The 23,919-nt window shown below is 39.3% G+C and overlaps 1 protein-coding gene across 10 annotated transcripts in view; it reads left to right on the top strand.

Annotated features, from left to right (window-relative positions):
* PLCH1 (phospholipase C, eta 1) overlaps positions 1-23,919 on the top strand; it is a 175,226-nt gene that overhangs the window by 96,573 nt on the left and 54,734 nt on the right. For all 10 annotated transcript variants that reach the window (XM_014546231.1, XM_014546228.1, XM_014546226.1 and 7 more), the window contains 3 exons: positions 12,442-12,588; positions 14,675-14,918; positions 20,466-20,595. In XM_014546231.1, coding sequence (XP_014401717.1) covers positions 12,442-12,588; positions 14,675-14,918; positions 20,466-20,595 — 521 coding nt within the window. The remainder of the gene's footprint in view (positions 1-12,441; positions 12,589-14,674; positions 14,919-20,465; positions 20,596-23,919) is intronic.

Genomic DNA, 23,919 nt, shown 5'->3' with positions numbered 1-23,919 from the left:
CAGTTAATTTAAGAAATGAATGAGATAATAACTACCTCAATAAGTACTTATTTTCTGTCAGTGTATGTAGCACACTGGATAGGTATTTTATAGAGCAGTGATTTTCAACCTTTTTCATCTCATGACATACATAAACTAATTACGGAAATTCTGTGGTACACACACAAAGATATTTTTTGCTGATGTTACAAAACATAGTTATAATTTTGACCCATTCACATCGGATGGCTATTGTTGTGTTGGCTGTCATCATTTTTAAAAAATTTGACAATCTAAGAGAAATGAGGTCAGTGCCCCTGACTAAATAGTCAGGTTTTGCAACACACTAGTTGAAAATCGCTGCTATAGAGGTATCTTTCTTTTCAAAGACATGAGTCTAGATGGGGTGTGGGTGAGGTCAGATAAAATGCTATTTGTCATTAAGGCTCAAAACTAAGGAGGCACCTGTGTACAAGTTAGGACACATCTAAAATTGTGAGGTATTGAGCAGCCCCCAACAGAACAAGAGATTATAGAGAAACAAGCAATAATGATTATTTGACCATCAGCATTTCATCTTTTAATCCTCACTGGGATATTTAACTGGGATATTTCATATTTTATAAGTATGGGGTGAGACCTTGAGCTCATGTCCTAACATGCAACTGAGCAATAAGCCTTTGCTTCTGTCATTCAAGTGACTCTGAATTAAGGTCCAATGAAGGAAACTGGCTGGCTCCCAATGACCACATACTAAGTCGGTAAGGTGTCATGGTGTCTGGAGATGTGGTCTGCAAACTTAAGCATGCCTCAGAATTACCAGGGAGAGCTTTTAAATGCAGATTCTTAAGCCGCAAGGATATCTGGAGAAGTGATCTAGGAGTCTATACTCTAAAGAAAGCCAAGATTGGAGTCCAGTTGTTGCCGTAGTAGAAATTAGATTTGTCCAAGGATTGCAATTCAACTTATGCCTCCTATCAATAATGTACACTCCCCAACCAGCAATCAAAAATAAGCTAGTACTTTAAAATTCACGTGTGGTATGGTAAACTTTAAAAAAACTTGCCCAGTAGAAATACTTTTTGTATCATATAGAACTAAGAGAAAATATTTTACTGGTTTTAGGGAAGGTTAAACCTTATTCATATAGCCAAATAAATTGCCCTTGCCCAATGTCACCCAAGAAACAGCCAAGATTAGGAGTAAGCAATAAATGAAACATAGCCATTAAAATTGTAATTATTAAGACTGTGTAGAAAATTATACCTTAACTAGAGGCCCGGTGTATGAAATTCATGCACTTGGGGGGAAGGGAGGGTCCCTCAGCCCGGCCTGTGCCCTCTCGCAGTCCAGGAGCCCTCAGTCCAGGAGCTGTCAGTCGGACATCCTTAGCACTGCTCTAGAGGGGGGAGAGGCTCCCGCTGCCACCGTCGCTGCACTTGCCAGCTGTGAGCCCAGCTCAGGGCTTCTGACTGAGCAGCTCTCCCCTGTGGGAGTGCACTGATTACCAGGGGGAAGCTCCTGCGTTGAGCATCTGCCCCCTGGTGGTCAGTGTGCATCATAGCGACTGGTTGTTCTGCTGTTTGTTCAATTTGCATATTAGCCTGTATTATATAGGATAAGAATAAACATTAAGGTATAATTTTTAATGTGGTGAACAGAGTATTTTTAATTCATTTTATTTTTTATCTATTTTTAAAATTAAATTTATTAGGCTGACATTGGTTAATATGATCATATAGGTTTCAGGTGAGGTTTCTGTTGCAAGATCTGTATATTGCACTGTGTGCCCACCACCCAAAGTCAAATCTTCTCCAATAACCATATATTAGGACCCCCTTCACCCCCTACTCGCTTCCTTCTGGCAGCCACCACACTGTTGTTTGTGTTCATGAGTTTCAGTTTTATATCCCACATATGATAACTGTTACTTAGCTTTTTCTGACTGACTTATTTCACCTAGCATAATATTCTCAAGGTCCATTCATGTTGTTACAAATGGCAGTATTTCATCCTTTCTTATGGCCGAGTAGTATTCCATTGTGTATATTTATGTAACACATCTTCTTTATCAAGTCCTCTATCGTGGAACCCATTGGTTGTTTCCATGTCTTGGCCACTGTGAATAATGCTGCAATGAACATAGGGGTGCATATATCTTTGCGAATATATGTTTTCAAGTTTTTCGGGTATATATACCCAGGAGACGGATTGCTGGGTCATATGGTAGAGCTATTCTTAATTTTTTAAATATATTTTTATTAATTTCAGAGGGGAAGGGAGAGGGAGAGAGAGCGAGAGCGAGAAACATCAATGATGAGAGAGAATCATTGATTGGCTGCCTCCTGCATGGCCTACACTGGGGATTGAGCCCACAACCTGGGCATGTGCCCTGACTGGGAATTGAACCATGACCTCTTGGTTCATAGGTCGATGCTCAATCACTGAGCCATGCCGGCTGGGCTCTATTCTTAATTTTTTGAGGAATCGCATTACTGCTTTCCACTGTGGTTGTACCAGTCTCCATTCCCACCAGCAGTGAATGAAGGTTCCCTTTGCTCCACAACCTCTCCAACACTTGTTACTGTTTGTCTTGTTGATAATGGCCACTCTAACAGGTGTGAAGTTATAATTCATTTTAAATAACCATAGCTACCATTTATACACTCTGAGGATAAAAAAATGTACACAACCCTAGAATAAGAACAATTTTAAAAAAATCTATTAAGTATTCTTATTATGATCTTCAAGGGTCAGGCTCAAATCTGTCTCCTCTGGAGTTCACCTAATCTTGGAGCACCCCCCTTCTTCCCCTGCCCAAGTCCTTATTGTTCATATGTTTTGTATCCCACCCCTAGTATCACTATGATACATAAAATTTCCAAAAGCTAGACCTGGTATATTATAGATTCCCAGTGCGTGGCAAGAAAGGTCTTAGGAACCAGCAAACAGGTTCTTTATTTTCAGAAAATTGCAGTCAAGGCTGTTTAAAGGACTTATCAGTGATCAGCCAGTTACTGGCCCAGACCGGACCTGCAGGCAGACATTACACATAGTGAAATGGAGAGAATTGCCCTGGGATTCAGGGCGCCTAGTTTCAAAGCTGACTTTGCCACTTACTAGCTTTATGACCTCAGCCAAGTTCTTTGCTCATCTGCTCTACAGAGACAATTAATTATTTTACTAACTTCAGAGATCTTAAGAGAATAAGCCACATAATATATATGTCAATAATTTTAACTCTAGATATACAGTAGACTCCCTGGGAAGCATCTATACTAATAAAAGGGTAATATGCTAATTAGACTGAACAAAGCCACAGTGGCAGGGGCTGAGGCAGAGGCAGTTAGGGGCGATCAGGTCGGCAGGGGAGAGCAGTTAGGGGGCGATCAGGCCGGCAGGGAGAGCAGTTGGGGGGCAGGCGATCAGGCCGGCAGGGGAGAGCAGTTAGGAGGCGGGTGATCAGGCCAGCAGGGGAGAGCAGTTAGGGGGCAATCAGTTCGGCAGGAGAGAGCAGTTGGGGGGCAGGCGATCAGGCCAGCAGGGGAGAGCAGTTAGGGGGCAGTCAGGCCGGCAGGCAGAGGCAGTTAGGGGAGATCAGGCAGGCAGGGAGACAAGTAGTTAGGAGCCAGCAGTCCCGGATTGCAAGAGGGATGCCTGACTGCTGGTTTAGGCCTGATCATGCAGGGATCGGGCCTAAACTGGCAGTTGAATATCCCCTGAGGGGTCCTGGATTGGAGAGGGTGCAGGCTGGGCTGAGGGACCCTCCCTCCCGTGCATGAATTTTGTGCACCAGACCTCTAGTAATAAGATAAAACAGATGCCCACCCCAGCCCCACCCCAACAGATGTTGATTTAACTGCTCTGTAATGGGGTTTTGTGATCAACACTTTAGGAAGGTCCCCAGTTGATTTTGATGTACAGCCAGGGTGGCAAGCTATGAAATAGACTTGTTAGATGACAAGGTACTCTATAAATAAAGGCCAGTACTTAATGTGGCTTGGGGATTTTGCCCCAAATAGTTAGTCCAATGTCATATTACTGAAAAAATGATGAAATAGGATCTGAGGTATATATATTTCACACATGTATGAATTTTATTTTTAAAAAAATTATTTAAATTTTCTAAATTAAAGTATAGTTGACATATAATGTTATATTATTTTCAGGCATATAACATGGTGATTCAATATTTATATACCTTATGATGTAATCACTGCAAGTCTAGTAACCATCTGTCACTGTGTAAAGTTATTATAGTATATTGACTATATTCCCTGTGCTGTATACTCCATCTCCATGGTTTATAGCTGGAAGCTTGTACCTCTTATTTCCCTTTTTCACTCCTCCCTCAACACCCTTTCCTTTGCCAACCATCGGTTATTCCTCTGCTTCTGAGTCTGTTCTTGATTTGTTTGTTTTAAAGGGTTTTTAAAAAATAACAAACCACATTGCAGAATGTTGATGACACTGTCATTTCTGATCTTATGTTGAAGTAGAAAACTCTTTACATAATAGATGAAACTAAATTTAAAATTAATTCATGTCCCCTTCCCCAATGGGATGACATTAAATAAAACCAACGAAACTGTATTGTTATGAATTCTTATTTGTATTTCATTTGTTTCCCAGAGCTAACAATTATGGAACAGAAACAATTGTTGAATATAATATAGGTTTCATTAAAAAAACAAAAGTGTTATGTAAGGCTTTAGTAAAATAGAAAAAAGGTTCTGACATTTTAAAAATTACTGATTAATTTCTTTCACTCTGACTTAAATTCCCCCAAATGTACCTACGTTGACTGTGTGCCTATAGGTTTGCAAACAAGTTCCAAAATGTTACTGCTAACCAATTAGTTTCTAAAACCTTTTCAAATAATCTTACCTTTGCCATGGGAGTGATTTAAGCAATGGCATAAAAAAACAGTGATCTCTACATTGTTTGCTCTTCACTGGGAAGAATCTTGACTTAATAAGAGTGGAGTTTTCCCTGGTTGTTTGGAAACACATTTATTCATAAGCTGATATTACTTGACTTTAAAGCCTGACTATTGGTGAGGGAGAGCTTTTCAGGTGAAGCCATTTTCTGTGAAGAGCAGTTATATTTTATATAAATGTCATCCAAAACATTCATCTCCATAGTAAAATGTCCAGATGCAAATCAGTTTTTTTTTAAGTTATTCTTAAAGGCTTTTGGATGAACAGGAATTTTGTCTTCCTGAAAGATAAAACATTAATGGGATGCAGGTCAGTTGTTTTATAGACTCAGAACTCGGAGGAAAATGCAATTTTAGGTTGAGGGAATAACCAGAACTGCCTTTGCTCCCGGCTCTCTGGCCCTGAGCCTGTGGGCTGACCCCTCCCGCTGCACTGCCCTCAGCAAGGTATCTTATATTCATTGTGTACCAGGCCTCGAATCTGTTTTTGGTCTGTGCTGAGAATTACACATGCCCTTTACTTCTCTGGTGATTGTAGGAACTCTCCCTTCTCTTCCTCTGAGAGAAACATTACCTGTATCATTTGACACCTTTTTCCACTGGAAATGAAATTGTTTTCAGAAACTAATTCCTTTCAGTCACTCAGATTTACTCTGATCGGTGGAAGCTGGCAAGAAATCAATGCACATTTTTTCATGAACCTTTTTGCTGAAAAGACACTCTTGCAGATGATGTGCACGTTTGTTTTGCCTGCCAATGCACAGTTTGGTGATAGGTGTATTCACAAGAAAGTGCAAGTGATATTCTTGTATGGCCTAACGCAGGCATGGCTGTAGCCCTATATTGCAGCCCAGTCTCCAGGTGACCTTTCCAGCAGAGAAGGAGCAGGGTACCAGCTGTGCTTATTACTGTTGGAGATGATTTTGCATCTTGGCTTTTTAAAGCATAGAGCTAGGGTGATGGAACTGTTCTAAAATTAGGTCACCACATAACTGTAAATACACTAAAGCTATTGAACTGTACGTTTAAGACAGGTCAATGTTAGTGTATATAACGTATACCTTAAAGCTGCTATAAAAATCAGCATTGGATGGCATGTTTGGCATTCCTAACAGACTGTGACTATCTCTGCTTCAAACATGGCTGAAAGAATTGAACCTCTTGATAGCATATATACATAGTGGAAATGTTGGGCATCTCCCCCAAAAGGATACATACTTTGTATTAGGATACTTCATATCACAAATACATACATATATATATTAGAGGCCCGATGCACAAAATTCGTGCAAGGCACTAATTAGCATATTATGCTTTTATTATTATAGATATATACACACAGAGACACATGCTTTTATTATAATAGATACACACACACTCTAGAGGCTTGGTGCATGAAATTCGTGCATGGCGGGGGGGTGGTCCCTCAGCCTATCCTGCACCCTCTCCAATCCAGGACATCCCTCTCACAATCCAGGACCACTGGCTCCTAACCACTCACCTGCCTGCCTGCCTAATGCCCCCAACTGCCCTCCACTACTGGCCTGGTCACCCCCAATAGCCCTCCCCTGCCGGCCTTATCGCCCCTAACCTCCTCTGCCTCAGCTCCCACCATCATGGCTTTGTCCAGAAGGAAGTCAGATGTCCGGAAGATGGCCGGTCGACCTGATTTAATTAGCATATTACCCTTTTATTAGTAAAGATAGATTATATAGGATAGGATTGCTTAAATGGGGGGGGGCTTTTTCAGCAGGAGGAGATGCTCTTGGCAGACAGAAATACATAACCTCTATATCTGGACTGATACCCCCACCGCCATGGCCTTTGGAAGAAAGTCGGACGTCTGGAAGATGGCCGGTTGACCCGGTCTAACTATCATATTACCCTTTTATTAGTATAGATTTACAGTATTTTCTACTTGAAGGATTTATTGAACTGATAGCCCCTAAGGAAATTTACTTATTTTAAACTGTAGCAAAATGATTGATTTAATCCTGATAGGGAGTTGAATTCTAAAGGACTTTGCAGACCACTTTGTTAGCCCTTTCATTTTACAAATGAGACTCTGTTAAGTTTTAAACTCTAATTATGTAATAAAGTTAGAATATAGTTCTCTACTCATCTCTTCTGCTCTTTAAATATTTATACTATACTATAAGGCAGCCATTAAAATGATAATTATTAAGACTGTGTAGAAACATGGAAAACTGTTTATAATGCAAATGAAATAAAGCAGAGGGCCAAATGGCTTAAGTATCATGATTGCAACCAGTGTGTCAAATTGTGTACATATTAAGACTGGACCATAATAGACCAAAACAATATGTGTATTATGTGATGGGTTGATGGGCATTTCTCCCTTAATATTCTTGAACGTTGCTGCATTGTATTCACATAACGTGTTTTCTAAAAATATTAAGGCTATCATAGGGAGAATGATGTAGGCTCAAAGGGATTATGCACGTGTTGGTAGCTGCCTGAATGTACAGCCCACATTTGCAGACTTTCCCCAGACGCTTTCCAGCACTGGAAGTGTGTGTGATGAGGGTATTCCATTCTAAGCCACTGGGACTCTGTCCTTGTTGACCTGCTTCTGGAACTCCTCCTTTGTTCCCTTGTTTCTCATCCCATTTAATGGAATTGACCAACCCAGAATGGTGGGAGAATGACTTTTAAGGGGGGCAGTAACCCCTGTTAATTCCTCTACTGAAGGCAGAGCATGGAGAAATTGGCTTATGCTGACACAAGTGATTTAGAGGACTCTGGAAGAATATTTTGTCTCCAACATTGGTGATCATTACCTACTGGGATGAATTACAAGGAATGATTTGAGGGTTTTCTTTCTCTGGTTAACTGGACAACTCAATGGACTGTTTGAGGCAGGGAGAAGTGGGCTAGAATGACTCTCAGGACTCCATTGGACTTGATTTTTCAATTTGACTCTAACCAAATGGCTTTTCTGTGTGACAGGGAAAGATCACGGAGAAAGTGGAAAGCAGCTCCATAAACAATTTAGGCAGCATATTGTTTCAAAGCCTAGCTCTGCAAGGACATTTAGATCATGTATGCTTGCCCACTCTACTGGATGGTGCTAGAGTCTTAGCCCACGGCTGAGCTGGTGGGATAAATGTGAAGCTAGTGAATATTTACAGTCATATATTGTGTAAACATACTCCCTCTCTAAGGGATTGTACCCCATTTTCTAAAATGTTTTGTTTCTCTGGATGGTATTTGCTAAGTGGTAGGTGGTATTTATTAGCTCAAGTAACTGATTATCTGTTTCTATCACTGTGCTTTTCCTGTTAAATTGTTGTGATATTGTAGCCATAGCAATTCCATTTCAGGGAAAAGAAATGGTACTGTGGAAAGGAAGGGGAACGAAAGGCAGCGTGAGCAAAGCAGAGGGCACTGTCAGGTATGTGGGCAGTCTATGGATTTATAGTCCTTGCTTTATAGATCTGTGATGGTTCAGTTACTTCAACTTCTTTACTCTGGCTTAAACAATTTATTTTATTCTCTCTCCCCAAAGACATACATTCCTAAATTATGTCTTTTATCCTGTCACTCCTTTGCTCAGAAATATCTAGTGAATCTCTCATTGCCAATGGATTAAAATGTTAATCCAGCACCTCTAACCCTCTACAGTCCAGTCTTATCTGGCCCATGGATTCATATATCCTGTCAATGCCCTTTGAGTCACTCTTCCAAAGATGGAGGCCCGTATTTTCCTACCCTTTGATCATACCTCTCCTCTTTCCTGCCCCCAAGTCTTCACTGATTCTGTTTTATTACCATACTTCTCCCCATTCCAGCTCACTGTAGACTCCTTTTTCTATAGACCTCCATAGTATTTCTGTCTTTACTTCTGACTGGCATTTATTTTTAAAATATTTCAATAATAAAACCATAATAATAACTACCATTTATAGTGTTTATGATATACCAGGTACCATTTTCAGTACTCCACTTGAATAAACTCATTCAATTAACAGCAACTCAAGAGGTAAATAATATTATCCCCCATTTTATAGATAAGCAAATGGAGACACAGAGGGATTAAATATCTTGCCCAACGACATACGGCTACTAAGTGGCAGACCTGGAGTTCTACCCCAGGCTGTCTAGATCCAACTTGGTGTTCTTAACCACAGCTCTGAACTACCATAATGGTCTCTTTAGATGCTTCATTCTCTTAAAACTCAACCTCTTTAAGGTGAAGAGAAGTCTTCTTGCTTTTTGCTTTCCCTCATTACATAGCCCTGTGCCTAGAACAAGGAGTTGCTCTGTGAACATCTGTTTATTGACATTCTAATAGAGTTTTTTGGGTGTTTTGGCTTGGTTAGTTTGATTTGATTTTATCTTGATACAACGACATACTCTCTTCTGTTCTCCCTTTAATTACTGGTATGAGATGGTCAATGTGACTGTCAAGAATTGAAATTCGTGGCTCTCATTACCTAACTGAATGGTGCTCAGTGGTGGGTAAATTTACTAGAGTGAAACTAAATCTTAAATTTTGTTCTGTGCTTCAAAGCAAACATTTTAAGAAGCATTATTTTTATTACTTGGGTATTTGATATGTCAGGTAAGGTGAGTAAGAGCAAGCTACATTTCCCTTCCCTTGTAATATCAGTTCTTAAAATCGTACTTAACTTTATGTTATTCTCCCTTAATTTTTGGGGTGAAGAAAGGTTCTTCGTGGAGGATATAGTGAATGTTGGTTATAGGCCCTTTAAGGAGTACCTTGCACATGCAATGTTAAGCTTTGGGGTCAAATTATCTTTCTTAGTAAAGATAAGATACTCAGCCAGCAAAGTTGAAGTCTAATGTTGTTAAAGTTTATTTACTGTGTTTCTTTGATCTCTTTCTAACATCGTACTGTTTGTGGGTATTCAGCTAGATGCTTCTAGTGCTCTAAGGGTTATATATGTGCCTATGTATTTGTTGATGAAGTAAAAGCTGTTTCTGGCTGATATGATAAAAGAACATTTGGAGGAGTATTGCATAAGTTGCAGAATCAAGGGGAAAATGAAATAACTTGTCAACCTCAGGAAGAATAACTCTGACAATGGTGGCATGTTGGAGTGGCCAACCAGGAGCATCTCTTAAGTCTTGGCCACTGCAACAGCTCAGTGCTGTTTTTATTCAGTGCTCTGCTCCCGTGGAGGGAGACAGATTTGCTGGAAGCTTAAGTCAGGTGCACATGTCTTAGTTGGGTGATTGACAGGCCACCAAAGGCACATGAAATGGGAAAAGAGTATTTCCAGTTACCAGTGACGGGGAAACAGGCAACACCAATGGCCTCTTCTTACAAGGTTCATCTCAAAGCAGAGAGAATTAAATGATAGCTTTCACTTGTACAAGAAGCTATTTGGATATTACCAGAATTCAATCACCAAGTTATTCTCTATTTGGAAAATCCTTGCAGTTTAATTCATCTACACATCTTTTATGTATAGATCCTTATTTCCCTCTATTATACACCAGGCCCCTTCTTTTAGGATAAGCTTTCCTTTTAGTTCAACAAGCGTTTTCTTTAAAGGAGCTGTCACTAGATTCTATCTCTGGAAGTTAGCAACTTTCAGTTTAGCCTCATAAAATCCTAGAGGTAGAATCAGAACTTGACAGGTTAATTAGCTTGCTCAAGCTGAGATAGAAGTATTATTGAGTATATTGGTTAAAATTCTCTGTGTTGCAAGTGCCAGAAAACTCAAATTGAAGCTATTTGAGCAGAAACTAAATAAATAGTTCAGGGATATGTCTTAAAACTCAAATTGAAGCTATTTGAGCAGAAACTAAATAGTTCAGGGATATGTCTCCAATTTCACGAGGGGCTTGATACAGGGCTCAAATAGCAGGACCTCGACATTTTTCTCCCTTCCTATTTATCAGTTCAGCTTTGGGTTCTGTTTCAAGCAGACTTGCTTTTCATGGATCCCAGGTGGAAGCTGGAAGCCCTGGGCTGCAAAATTTAGGTATAGAGGGGTTAAAATCCATTTTTTTCCAGAAGTCCCAGTTGTCTTAGATTCAATCACATGCCCATTTCTGAACCAATTACTGTAACCACAGTGATGAGATACCCTGGAGCTGAAGGGTAGACCAATTTTAAACAGTCCATATGACTGAAAATGGAGGGAAAAATGAATGACTTAAAGAATAACCAGAAAGTTTTTGGCAGGAAAGGAAGAGGGTTATGATGCTGGGAAGTAAAAAAAAAATTATGTTCAATTGTGAAAACTTGATTTTTTAAATTATATTTTAAATGATATTTATTTAGTTATTTGCAAACATACATATATATAATAATACTAGTGCCCTGGTGCACGGATTCATGCACATTGAAAGGAAATTAATTAGAAGGTGGCCGGTGGCGCGGGACTGGGTGAGACAGGTGGGACATGCCCTGGAGCCAACCTCCCGCACTCCCTTCCTGGCTGGCCACACCCAGGCGGCGTAGCTTGAGGTTTTCTCTGAGTGAGTGGGGTCCCTCCGGCAGGTGGGGTCCCTCAGCCTGACCTATGAGGATTGGGCCAAAACCAGCTCTCCAACATCCCTTGAGGAGTCCTGAATTGCGAGAGGGCGGTTCTCAGGTGTTGCACCCTGGAATCGGCTCCCTTCTCTCTGGTTCTGGGTTTGTCACCCGAGAACCGCAGCTGCCAAGTCACTGCAGCTCAGCAGCTCCTGCATTGAGAATCTGCCCCCTGGTGGTCATTGTGTGTCATAGCTACTGGCCAGTTGGCTGGTCACTTAGGCTTTTATATATATATATACACTAGAGGCTCGGTGCACGAATTCTTGCACATGTGGGGTCCCTCGGCCTGGCCAGTGATGGGGGCCGATTGGGGCCGGCTGGGGGGAGGGACCATGGGAGGTTGGTCAGCTACAGGAGGTTGGCTGTGGGAGTGCACTGACCACCAGGGGGCAGCTCCTGCGTTGAGTGTCTGCCCCCTGGTGGTCAGTGTGTCGTCATAGCAACCAGTCGACTGGTCATTCAGTCTACTGGTCATAATGGTCGCTTAGGCTTTTATATATATAGATATAGATGAACCCATATGTAGCCATCATACAATTCGGCAGTTGTTGAAACATTTTGCCAATTATGTTTCTGTTGATTGCCTTTTAAGGCATTATCATAAGATGCTTTTACAGCTGGCTATGTAAGAACTTAGAAGATCTAACATGAAATCTGAGACCTTGCTTTATGAATATAGATCCAAGTATCAAATGGTCATCAGTCTCACACCAAAAAACAATGTGTTACCCCCTTGAACAAAAGATGACTTTGTGCAGCAGTAATGCATTGTGTACCTGGAAGTACAATTTTATTTCAGTAAGTATGGTTTTTTTTCCGGCTTAAGCCTGATAAATTGCTTAACATCTCTTTCTAGAGTATCTGTAGCAAATTTGTCTTCTGGTCCTGGGTGTCTTTAGGGGTGAATCAGGTTTTATTTGACAGTGAAGTTTCTGAACACCAGTACCCACGTGCATTGTCTGAGAGCTGAATGTGCTTTGATCTCTTGCAGTTGAAAGATGCATGAGTGTAATGCAGTCCGGGACACAGATGATCAAACTGAAGCGTGGGACCAAAGGGCTCGTCCGGCTCTTTTACCTGGATGAGCACCGGACCCGCCTCCGATGGAGACCCTCCAGGAAGAGTGAGAAGGCAAAAAGTAAGATCCATCTCTGAATTTTTTTGTGTGTCCTGACACAGTTATATGTGGGTTATATTGGGTGGCTTCTGTGGAAGCTTCAGACCTCTGGACCATCAATATTTTTTGCAAGTTTTGGGCTCAACTGTTAAAGGATGTGGAGAGGCAGAATAAGTTATAACCATTTTTGCTTTTTAAATTATTTGGGGAATTTAAATCCATAAAAGTTTTCTTGTTCATGAATTCTATAAATGTTAATATTTCCCCTGTGTTGGAGACATTATACACACACACACACACACACACACACACGCATGTATATGTATATATATTTTACTTGGCATATGAGATTTTTATAGCCTGAGGTCTTTCATTTTCCTATGAAAGTTTATGGGTATCATAAATCCAATAGATGTTATGAACATAGATCCGTTAAAGTGTTTTGCCATTTTCTGAGCACAGTTGACTGATTAATAAGTTAAGAAAATTGTTTTAATGAAATTAAGTAAAATAGCTTTGATCTGACTCCTCGTTAAGGCCTGTCTCTCATACCTTCTACTCAGCACCAAGTCCCGTGGTCTCCTGTAATGCCTCTCTCATCTGCTCCTTCCATCCTCTTGTCACACGAACCTTGTCCAGGGTCTCATCACCTTTCCGATGGCCTATTGCGAAGTCTCCTAACCAATTTCCATTTTGCTAGTTTTTTCTGCTTTGATCAGTTCTGATGCTTTCCCCTTCAAGTAGCAGAAGACCTGGACCAAATTAGGCTTACACGACAAACAAATTTATTACCTCACATGACAAGTAACCCAGAGGTTGTCAGGCCCCAGGTATGGGGTAGTGAGTCTCTAGTTCTGTTTTGTTGAGTGCTCTTGGCTCTGTCCCTGGTGTGTTGGCTTTGTAACCGAGGGTTCAGCTGTTCTGGGCCGCACAACCTGACATAACAGTGAAGAGGCAGAAAGGAACCTTCTCTTCTTTTACTTCCTTTTTAGAAGAGAAGAACCTCTTTCTAGACCTTTCACTCATGGCACATTGCCCCCAGTCTCCTTGGTTAGAGCTGGGATGCATTCCCACACCTAAATCAATCGTAAGAAATATGAATGGGGACACCCCAATGGCTGAGCCCCACCAGAAGTTGCCCTGGGGCTGGGCACATACTCATTTTCCTGAATCATGTAGGGACCATGAGAATACCAGAAGAAAATTGGGACTCTGCTATTAAGGCAGAGGGGAGAAGAGGATGGTGTTTGTGGGCAATCAACAGGATATGCAACTCTTCTGATTTATGCTTATCTATAAAGAAGCAAATAAAACATATTGTTTTAGTTTAAAGTACATAATATTCCCTGTAGTGCTTCTCTGATACAAATGTTCAGTGCTGCCCCACTGCATAAATAGTGCTAATCTCTCGTTTATTGTTCTAGGCTCTGCACAATCTAGCCTCTCACTACACCTCCAGCCTTTACTCCTGGATTCCCCTCTTGAGCTTTGCAGTCCAGCATGAATGGCCTGCTCAGCATCCCTGGGGTGGGCCTTATGCTTCTGCATCTTTATGCCTCTTTTCCTGGGATGCCACCTTGTTCTTTTCCATCTCTCTCAGCCCTGCTCTACTTCTCCTAATAGCATCCTTACTATAAATGCCAATCACTTTTAACTGTGCTATTTGGTTACCACTAATTTTTTTTTCCTTTCAATTTTTTTTATCTTCTCATGCATATTTAAAACACCAAAGTTGGCTCTAGGTCTTTGTATGTTTTCCCTGCATAAATATGTGAACTGTAAATTTGACATATTTATTAGCTCCCTCTTCTACCAGTCTTCTTGCCCTACTGGGCATATCTATCATTTTATCATAAATTTCAACCCTTCCAGACTCAATACCTGGGAGGGCATTGACTAGTCTGCCCAGGAAGGTAAAGTCTCATGTAGAGAAGGTTCCTAGCAGTAAGTGACAGGGCTTGTATTTCACATTTAGACTTAAAAACCCCAACTCATGGACAATGACCTTGTTCATGCTTATTTTTAAAAATTTAAAATGATTTTGCTTTTTCTTTTTTTTAGTCTGTATCCATATCTTCACCTGTCATGTATTTCACTTGCCTCACAGTACTTATCGACTCCATTTACAAAGTCACCGAGGGTCGGCAGTCTGAAATATTCCACAGACAAGCTGAGGGGAACTTTGACCCCAGCTGCTGCTTTACCATCTACCATGGTAACCACATGGAGTCCCTGGACCTCATCACCTCCAACCCCGAGGAGGCCCGCACCTGGATCACAGGCCTCAAGTACCTGATGGCCGGCATCAGTGATGAAGATTCCCTTGCCAAAAGGCAAAGGACTCATGACCAATATCCTTCCTAAAATGTTATGTTTGAGTTCTGTGTGGAATGGTGGTGTGTGTGTGTGTTTGTGTGTGTGTGTGTGTGTAAGTGATGGTCAGTCTATGCTTATTTTCCCCCAATTTTTTTCTTTCTTTACCCCTAGCCCTCACTATTCCCTCCTCACTCTCACAGAAAGTAAACGAATGTGTGAAACACATAAAAACAAGCGTATATAAAGTCAGAAGCAGACTTCTTCAGAACAGACTGAATTTAGCTCCGAGAAATATCCAAAATGAAGTTTCCCCAGAGAGATGAGATAACCAGGAAAGCATTTATTCGTATTAGAGAAAAACCCTGCTTTGTTATAGCCAGTTTAGTTTAACAAATATTTTTTGAGTTCCAATTATGTACCCAGGACTTAGCTCCTTTCTACTTTCCCTCTCTCTTAGTACAGTTTGGAAATGGAACTGATTGACGCTCCAGGGGAACTTACATTTTACTTAACATTTATCCTCTGTAAATTGCTTGAGAGATGGGAGGCCGAGTTTCATTATTGGTTAAACCCATTCTTGTGGTTCTGCAGTGCTAACAAGTTAAATGATTGATGTACTTGGTCTGAAAGGCTCCTCTCCTGCTGGGATCGAGCTGGTGGTTCTGGCCTCAGTTTTCTTAGCTGTGAAGTGAGGGTATGAGACTGCTTTTTTGTTCCTTCTGCACATTTTGAATGGCCTTAGAGTCCATGTACCTCCTGTCCATGTGTAGGGAGTAGTACCACTTCCTTGCTGTCATTGGAATGTGCGCCTTAATTTTTTGCCAAGAGTGGTGATAAATTTATATTACTCTGGCTGTAATCCCTCACCTGGGGTATTGTTGGAGGAGAGGGGAAACACTCAGCCCAGAAAAGGGTTTTGACAGTGTGAACTCCTTAGCTGATGAGCTTTCATCAGTATTCTCAGCATGAAGATAAATGCAACTGGGATTCATAAGAGAACAAACATAGGAACAAAATACAAACATAGGAACAACTTTTGGTGCTTTATTCTGTTAGTTTCCTTCTTAACTTCCTAACCTTTGGGAAAAACAAACAAAAATACTGAACCAGTAAGAATGCTTTTTGGTGCAAGCCACGCAACCATACTAATATTGTTTAAGGCAATATTTATTAAACAATAAGGAGTATTTATTTTTCATGAACAAGAGATCTGAAATGCGGCAGTTCCAGGGTTGGTTAATCAGTGGCCCAGAGATGTCACAGAGACCTAGGTTCTGCCGTCTTCAGTGTGTTGACTTCCTTTTGTTAATTATAATTTTAATTTTTTGAGGACCTGCTATACTGGTTTCCACAGCAGCTGTATCATTTTACATTCCCACCAACAGTGCACAAGGGTTTTAATTTCTCCACATCTGCACCACACTTGTTTTCTGTTCTTTTGATAGTAGTCATTCTAATGAATGTGAGGTGGTAGTTTTTAAAAAATATATATTTTTACTGATTTCAGAGAGGAAGGGAGAGGGAGAGATAGAACATCAATGATGAGAGAGAATCATTGATTGGCTGCCTCCTGCACGCCCCCCTCTGGGGATCGAGCCCCGCAACCAGGCATATGCCCTTGACCCGAATCGAACCCGGGATCCTTCAGTCCGCAGGCTGGCGCTTTAGTCACCGAGCCAAACCAGCCAGGGCTTTTAATTGCATTTTCCTAATGTTGGTGATGTTGAGCATCTTTTCATGTGCTTGTTGGCCATTCATATAACTTCTTTGGAGAAATGGCTACTCAAGTCCTGTGCCCAGTTTTGAAGCAGGTTGGCATTTTTTTTCATTTGGTCATTAAGTTTTAGGAGTTCTCTACATTGTTTGGATATGAATCCCTTATCAGATATATAATTTAAAAATATTTGCTTTCATTCTGTGAGTTGCCTTTACTCTGTTGACAGTGTCATTTGATGCATACAATTTTTAAATTTTCATGAAGCTCTATTTGTGACCTGTACCTTTGGTATCCTATATAAGAAATCATCATCAAATCCATTGTTATGAAGCTTTTGTTCTGTTTTCTTCCAAGAGTTTTATTGTTGAAGGTCTTACATTTAGGTCCTTAATTCATTTTGAGTTAATTTTTGTAAATGGTGTTAGGTAAAGGGTCCAGCTTCATTCTTTTGAATATTGATATCCAATTTCTTTTTGGCACCATTTGTTGAAAGGACTGTTATTTTTCTAATCAAATTGTCTTGCCACCCTTGTCAATAATCATTCAATCATATATATGTGAGTTTCTTTTTGGGCTGTGTATTTTATTCCAATAGTCTATATATGTCTTTAAGCCAATATCACACTATTTTGATTTCTGTAGCTTTGTAGTAAGTTTTGAAATCAGGAACTTTTAGTTCTCCATTCTATTCTTCTTTTTAAATTTTTTTAAAATAATTTTTAAAGAAAGGGAATAGAAGAGTCAGAGAGAGAGAGAGAGAGAGAAATATTGATGTGAGAAAGACACATCGATTGATTGCCTCCCGCACACACCCTGACTGGGGCCAGGGATTGAGCCTGCAACTGAGGTATGTACCCTTGACAGGAATCAAACCGGGGATCCTTTAGTCCACGGGCTGACACTATCCAATGAGCCAAATCGGCTAGGGCTGCTGAGTGTTTTTTAAAAATCAATGATCATAAGAGAAATTGGTCTGTAGTTTTCTTGTGTCTTTGTCTGGCTTTGATATCAGAGTAATACTGGCCTCACAGAATGAGTGAGGAAGTGTTCCCTCTTCTTTAGTTTTTTGGAAAAATTTAAGAAGGGTTGGTATTCGTTTTTTAGATGTTTGGTAGAATCCACTAGTGAAGCCATCAAGACCAGGGCTTTACTTTGTTGAGAGATTTTTTTATTACTGATTCAATCTCTATATTAGTTATAGATATATTCAGATTTTTTATTCCTTTGTGATTAGATTTGGTAGGTTTTGTGTTTTTAGAAATTTTTCCATTTCATCTGTTATCCAATTTGTTGGTGTATGGTTGTACATAGTACTCTAATTATCTTTTTTATTTCTGTAGAATCAGTAATGTTCTCATTTTCACTTCTGATATTTGTAATTTGAGTCTTCTCTTTTTTTCTTAGTCCATCCAGCTTCAGGTTCATCAATTTTGTTGATCTTTTTGAATAACTAACTTTTGGTGTCATTGATTTTTTTCCCCCTATTGTTTTTCTATTCTCTATTTCACTTATCTTTGTACTGACTTTTCTTATTCCTTCCTTTTGCTAGGTTTGGGTTAAGTTTTTTTCTCCCCCAGTTTCTTAGGTTGTAAAGTTAGGTTGTTGATTTGAGTTCTTTTTTTGTTTTTTAATGTAAGAATTTATAGCTTTATATCTCCCCCTTAGCAATGCTTTCACTGCATTCCATAAGGTTTTATATGTTGTGCTTTCATTTTCATTCATTTGAAAGTCTTTCCTAATTTCTTTTGTGATTTATTCTTAAATCTATTGGTTGTTTAAGAATATATTGTTTAAATTCCACAGTTTTGTGAATTTTCCAGATTTTTTTTGTCTTCTAACTTTATCCCATTGTGATCAGAAAAGTTACTTTGTATATCTATCTTTTTAAATATAAAGACTTAATTTGTGGCCTAAAATATGGTCTATCCTAAAAAGTGTCCTATGTGCACTTAAGTAGAATTTGCACATTGTTATTATTGTGTAGGTTGTTGTGTGTGTGTCTGTGAGATCTAGGTTTATTGTGCTGAATCCTCTATTTCTTTACTTGTCTTCTATCTTGTTGTTCCATTCTTATGAGTAGGGTATGAGGCCTCCAACTATTATTATAGAACGATTCCCTTTCCAATTATTGCTTTATATATTTTGATTGTCATTAGATGCATAAATGCTTATAATATTGATATCTTCTTGCTGTACCAAACCTTTTATAAATATGTAATGTCATTCTTTGTCTCTTATAACCTTTTTTCATTAGTATAGTCACCCCTAATTTACATAGAAAGTCTTTTTCCCCCCCATCTTTTTATTTTCAACCTGTTTGTGTCTCTGGATCTCAAGTGCATCTCTTAAGACAACATATAGTTGGGTTATGTTATTTTACCAATGCCAATCTCTGACTTTTGACCAAAAAGTTTAGTCCATTTATATTTGAAGTAATTACTGATAAGAAGGCAGTTCTGTAATTGTGCTATTTCTTATCTGTATGCCTTATGGCTTTTTTGTCCCTCATTTTCTGCATTCCTGTCTTCTTTTGTGTTTAGTTGACTTTTTTTTCAGTGTAATATATAAGTCATTTCTCATTTTCTTTTGCATATATTCTTTGGCTATTTTGTGTGTGATTACCATGGGGATTACTTTTAACATTTTAAAGTTACAATACTCTAAATAGAATTTATACCAGCTTAGGCAATAGTTCTTCAACCTGACTTGTTTGTCCATGTTTACTAGCAGTAGAAAGTTTCCATATTTGAATTAACCAGTTGATAACTGAGTGATTTCATATTCTGAAAATATGCTACCTGGAAAGCACATGTACCCAAGAACTGCACAGAACAGTTAAAAAATTCAGAAGTAGTTGATATTTGTTTAAATGAGGAGAGAAAAGGAAAGAGGAAATTAATGAATGATAAAAAGGAAGCTGATGTCAAAAATAGCGAACATTATTTGAGTTTGGGAACCATTCTCATATGGTTTTGTCATAATTTGATAGGGTTTTAGATAATGTCTTAATAATAGTATGACATCCTTAATTGGACTCACATTTAATTACATTAATTGAGGGAACAGATTTGGAATGTTCATGATTATTACATTTCAATTAGGCCTGAAAACTTCAACTGTGAATGAATAATGAGAATAATGAATCTTAATTCGCTGTAGGGAAAAAAAAATTCATCCAGTGTAATGTGTAATTCAAGCTGTTTCTGCAGTATGAACATGTTGAATTGGAGGCAGATGCAGTACTCATATCTATTAGAAGCAATGTGGTGGTGTGGTTGAAGACTCAGACTGGTGCTGGGTTCCAGCCCCAAATCCACATGGGTGAGTTACTTTTTTGCCTCAGAGTTGTTATCTGTAAATGGCAATGATGTTCATGATAGTGCCTACCCTATGTACCTGGTTCCCTTGCTAATCCTTTCTAAATTTCTCCCTCTCCTTTAGTTTATATCCTCATGTGAATAAGGAGATTGAACTAGATGGTCTAAATTTCTAAATGTAGGAGTGGAACTCAGAAAAGGGAATTGAAAAGATTGTGTACCATGGAGTATTGTGAAGGTAAAAAGATACGAAATGAAAGGTCATAGACGGAGAAGGCCTAAGCTTGGAATAGTTGGGGTTTCATCACATCATAGAGATACTTTAACGGATTGGATAACAATGTTGGAGTTGAACCTCTCACAATGGCGTGGCTTGACTCATCTCAGAGAAGGGAATTGCCTGTTTGTGTTCTCCTTCCCCCGTTTCTTCTGTTGTCACTATTAGTAGCTCACTAAGAGCCTCCTTAAAAGAATTTCTTCTGAGTGTTCTGTTAGAAAGCAGCTTTTATTTTGTGAAAACACAAGTGTTTTTCTTGACGTTTCTGCATGTGGGTGAAGCAGACCTTTGAGGAAGCTGATAAGAATGGTGACGGCTTATTGAATATTGAAGAGATACACCAATTGATGCATAAACTAAATGTCAACCTACCCCGAAGAAAAGTCAGACAAATGTTTCAGGTACGTTTTTTACAATCCAGTTGGCCTTAAGTAAAATCCACATGAGTGGTTATTGGTGTATTCAGGTATTTTAAAGGGCTAATTTTTGGGAAGCTAATATTACCTGCTGTGTTTTGCTTTGTTTTTCTTTGACAAAGAGAGACATTTTGTTCCATCAAGGAAAAAACACACTTTCATTCATAATTTCACTTCCTAAAAATGCCTTGTTGCTGTTTTCAGAGAGTGATCATAAGCATCTTACCTGACAAATAATGGAGTAAATGTGATCAAGTCTCCTAGATAGGATGGCAATATCTCAACTGTCCACCTCCCAGACTGTTGTGAGGATCAGAATAAAGACATGAAAAAGAAATTGCACTTGTTGAAATCCCCAAGGGTCCTCTATTTTGTTTCAGATGAGTTTAAAATTCAGAATCCATGGGACTCAGAAGTGCTGTATCACTTTTATGTTTAATGCATCAAGCAGGTTAGAGGGTGAATCAGCAAATGTGTTTAAGGAGCTCTCCCGAAGTTCATTCAACTGCCTGTTGGTATTAGAGGAGATGCTCTTCCCCTGTTGGCAATTCCGTGAGAAAAAAATCCTTGGGCCCAAACTTAGTCCTCCGTAGGTGTAGAAGTCAGCTCTGCTAAGTTCGAGTTGGTGTGAAGACAATGTTAGATTATTAGTAATTACTGCGATATGAATTTAGGAAAGGCTCTTCTTTGGAGGCAAGTCACATGCATAATCCATGATTTGTAATGATTTTCTCATTGACTACATAGGTGGTGTTTTGTACCTCTAAAAAGAAGTATAGGGGGTGATATGTTACAATGTTTTGTGCTTTGTTTTCTAATCACTTGCTCTTAGAGGGGATAAGGGCAGAAACAACATGAGGGGTGAGTTGCAACAATGAGTGGAAGGTGGAGGCTGGCTTCCATCTGTGACCTCTTACAGTGGTCCTGCCATTTGAAACTCTAGGCTGGATATGGTCTGCATTATGGAGAATTTGGTCCCATTACACCAGAGGACAGCCTGAGAGGAAGGAATGAGATATGCTGTAGAAGGAATCCCAGAGATGGAGTGAGGGACATAGGAGGAGAAATAGGTTGTCATGTATTTTGTGAATTCTCTTTAAACTATATAAAAAGATTTGCCATGTTCCTGGCTCTCTCTGTGACATCTCACTTTTGTCCTGTTGTGAACTCCACGTCCCCATCTGATCCTTCCTGTAGGTGGTGTTTATAGTACTGAAGAGGTAGCTGCTGATTGAATCAGACAGGCCAAGCTTACAGAGGAGGGTAAAGTTTATGTCTACAAAAATAATGATTTTCTGGGTACTTTTTGGAAGATAAGGAAGAAACATAAGATATTGATCTATTTTTAATTCTGTATTTTTCCACTTCAGACACCTTTTATGTTTAATGCATCAAGCAGTTTAGAGGGTGAATCAGGAAATGTGTATGTCAAATGTTTCTGGGCTCACAGTAAATCCTTTAGAGAAGTTTTAAAAAAACATTAAAGGTCTCTTTTTATGACATTTGATTTAAAGAACTTATCAAGCCAGAAGTGAGTGGAGAAGCTGTTGGGCCTGCTGTACGTATAACATTGCTACTGGGCCTTGCTTCTTGCGGGGTTCTGTAAATACTCGTGGTGGGAGAACCAAGGATCTTAGTGTTATTTCAGGAACAATCTCTCTCTCTCTCTCTCTCTCTCTCTCTCTCTCTCTCTCTCTCTCTCTTTTACTGAATTGTTGATAAAGACATTAAAGACTCCCTAGCATTTTCTTTGACTATTTATTCCAATGCAAGATTCAACTGATTTTTAATTTTTATTTATTTTTTAAAATATATTCTTATTGATTTCAAAGAGGAAGGGAGAAGGAGAGAGAGATAGAAACATCAATGATGTGAGAGAATCATTGATTGGCTGCCTCCTGCATGTCCCCTGCTGGGGATTGGGCCTGCAACCTGGGCATGTGCCCTTGACCAGAATTGAACCCAGGACCCTTCAGTCCACAGACCAATGCTCTATCCACTGAGCAAAACCAGCTAGGGCTCAACTGACTTTAAAAAAAATCGTTTAATGTATGGATAGCTTCTTTTGAAGTCTTTGGTGCTATGGTTTAAACCTCAGAGTTTTACTACTCTTAATTTTTTAGGCATATATAAGGAAGTCTTGAAAAATGTTTTATCTCTGTATCCAGGGTTAGATATTTTGAAACAAAGTTATGGAAGAAACATGACCATTAGACCTAATTTCTTAGGGTCCAAAAACTCTACAACCAGAAGCCTCAAACACCCAAATATTGATATTCCATGGACCAATCTATCTCTACCTTTAAAATTACAGAAGGCAATGGCAATCAGCCTTACAAAGAAACTGTGTCTCATTAAATATTGATCAAAGTTTTTGCTCATAAAAACTTTGACTTTCAAATCTATGTTTAAAATCATATAACAGCTGCCTGTACTTCACAAAATCTAGTACTTCAAAATGCCATTGATTCCTTGTCGGTTTTTATTCAGTTACAATTGTTTACACGTAGAATGAAGAAGAGCATGTAAATGGATTGGTTTTCCATTATATATTCCCAACAGTTTTATGACAAATTCATTCAATCAGAAGGAAGATACCTGGTGAAAGATCCTTGCTTAATAATTGCTAGAAACAAATAATTTGAACTACAAATCCGTGCAGATGGATTTTTCAGATTCCTGTGGAAGAAAAGCAGGGAGGTACCAATGATGCTGATGGCTGTAAGAGCACTAAGCTACCTATGCAGAATTAACAGAGCTTCTGTTATAGGTAACATTTATACGTGATTGAAAAGCAGCTCCGAAAGTGATGAGAGACTGGCATTTTTGTTATGTGTTAACACCTTTCGTATCACTCACGAGCTTTCTCGTGTTTCGCGCGTCATCTGTTAAGGACTGCTCACGAGTTTTCTCGTTTTTCACGCGCCGTTATGGACCTTAGATGTCAACACACTGTCTTGTCCACGTCGAATGAAGCGATCTCATTGGTGGAAACTGTGCAGGTCAATCTACGAAAAACTATATAATTGCACGAACCCATAAAGCATTGCAGTTACATTGTATTTTGGTCATTCCAATAGTCTTCGTCTTCAATTTCCTGGCGCTTTTAGAAATGCCCTCTCTCAGAAAAAGGAAGGAAACCAACGAAACTGATACACTTCCTTTCATGTTGTTCCATTCTAAGGAAAACGATGAAATGGACAAAAAAAGTAGTGCTGTACCTTATAAACTGTGGACTTTTCAATTCATTTGTGTACAATGACGTCCTCAATCCACAAGCAAAAATGAAGTATAAACAGTTTCTGCTAT

Source organism: Myotis brandtii, unplaced genomic scaffold, assembly GCF_000412655.1.
Source record: "Myotis brandtii unplaced genomic scaffold, ASM41265v1 scaffold436, whole genome shotgun sequence".
NCBI lineage: Eukaryota > Metazoa > Chordata > Mammalia > Chiroptera > Vespertilionidae > Myotis > Myotis brandtii.
The sequence above is the reverse complement of the archived record's forward strand: the minus strand, read 5'-3'. Positions and strand labels throughout refer to the sequence as shown.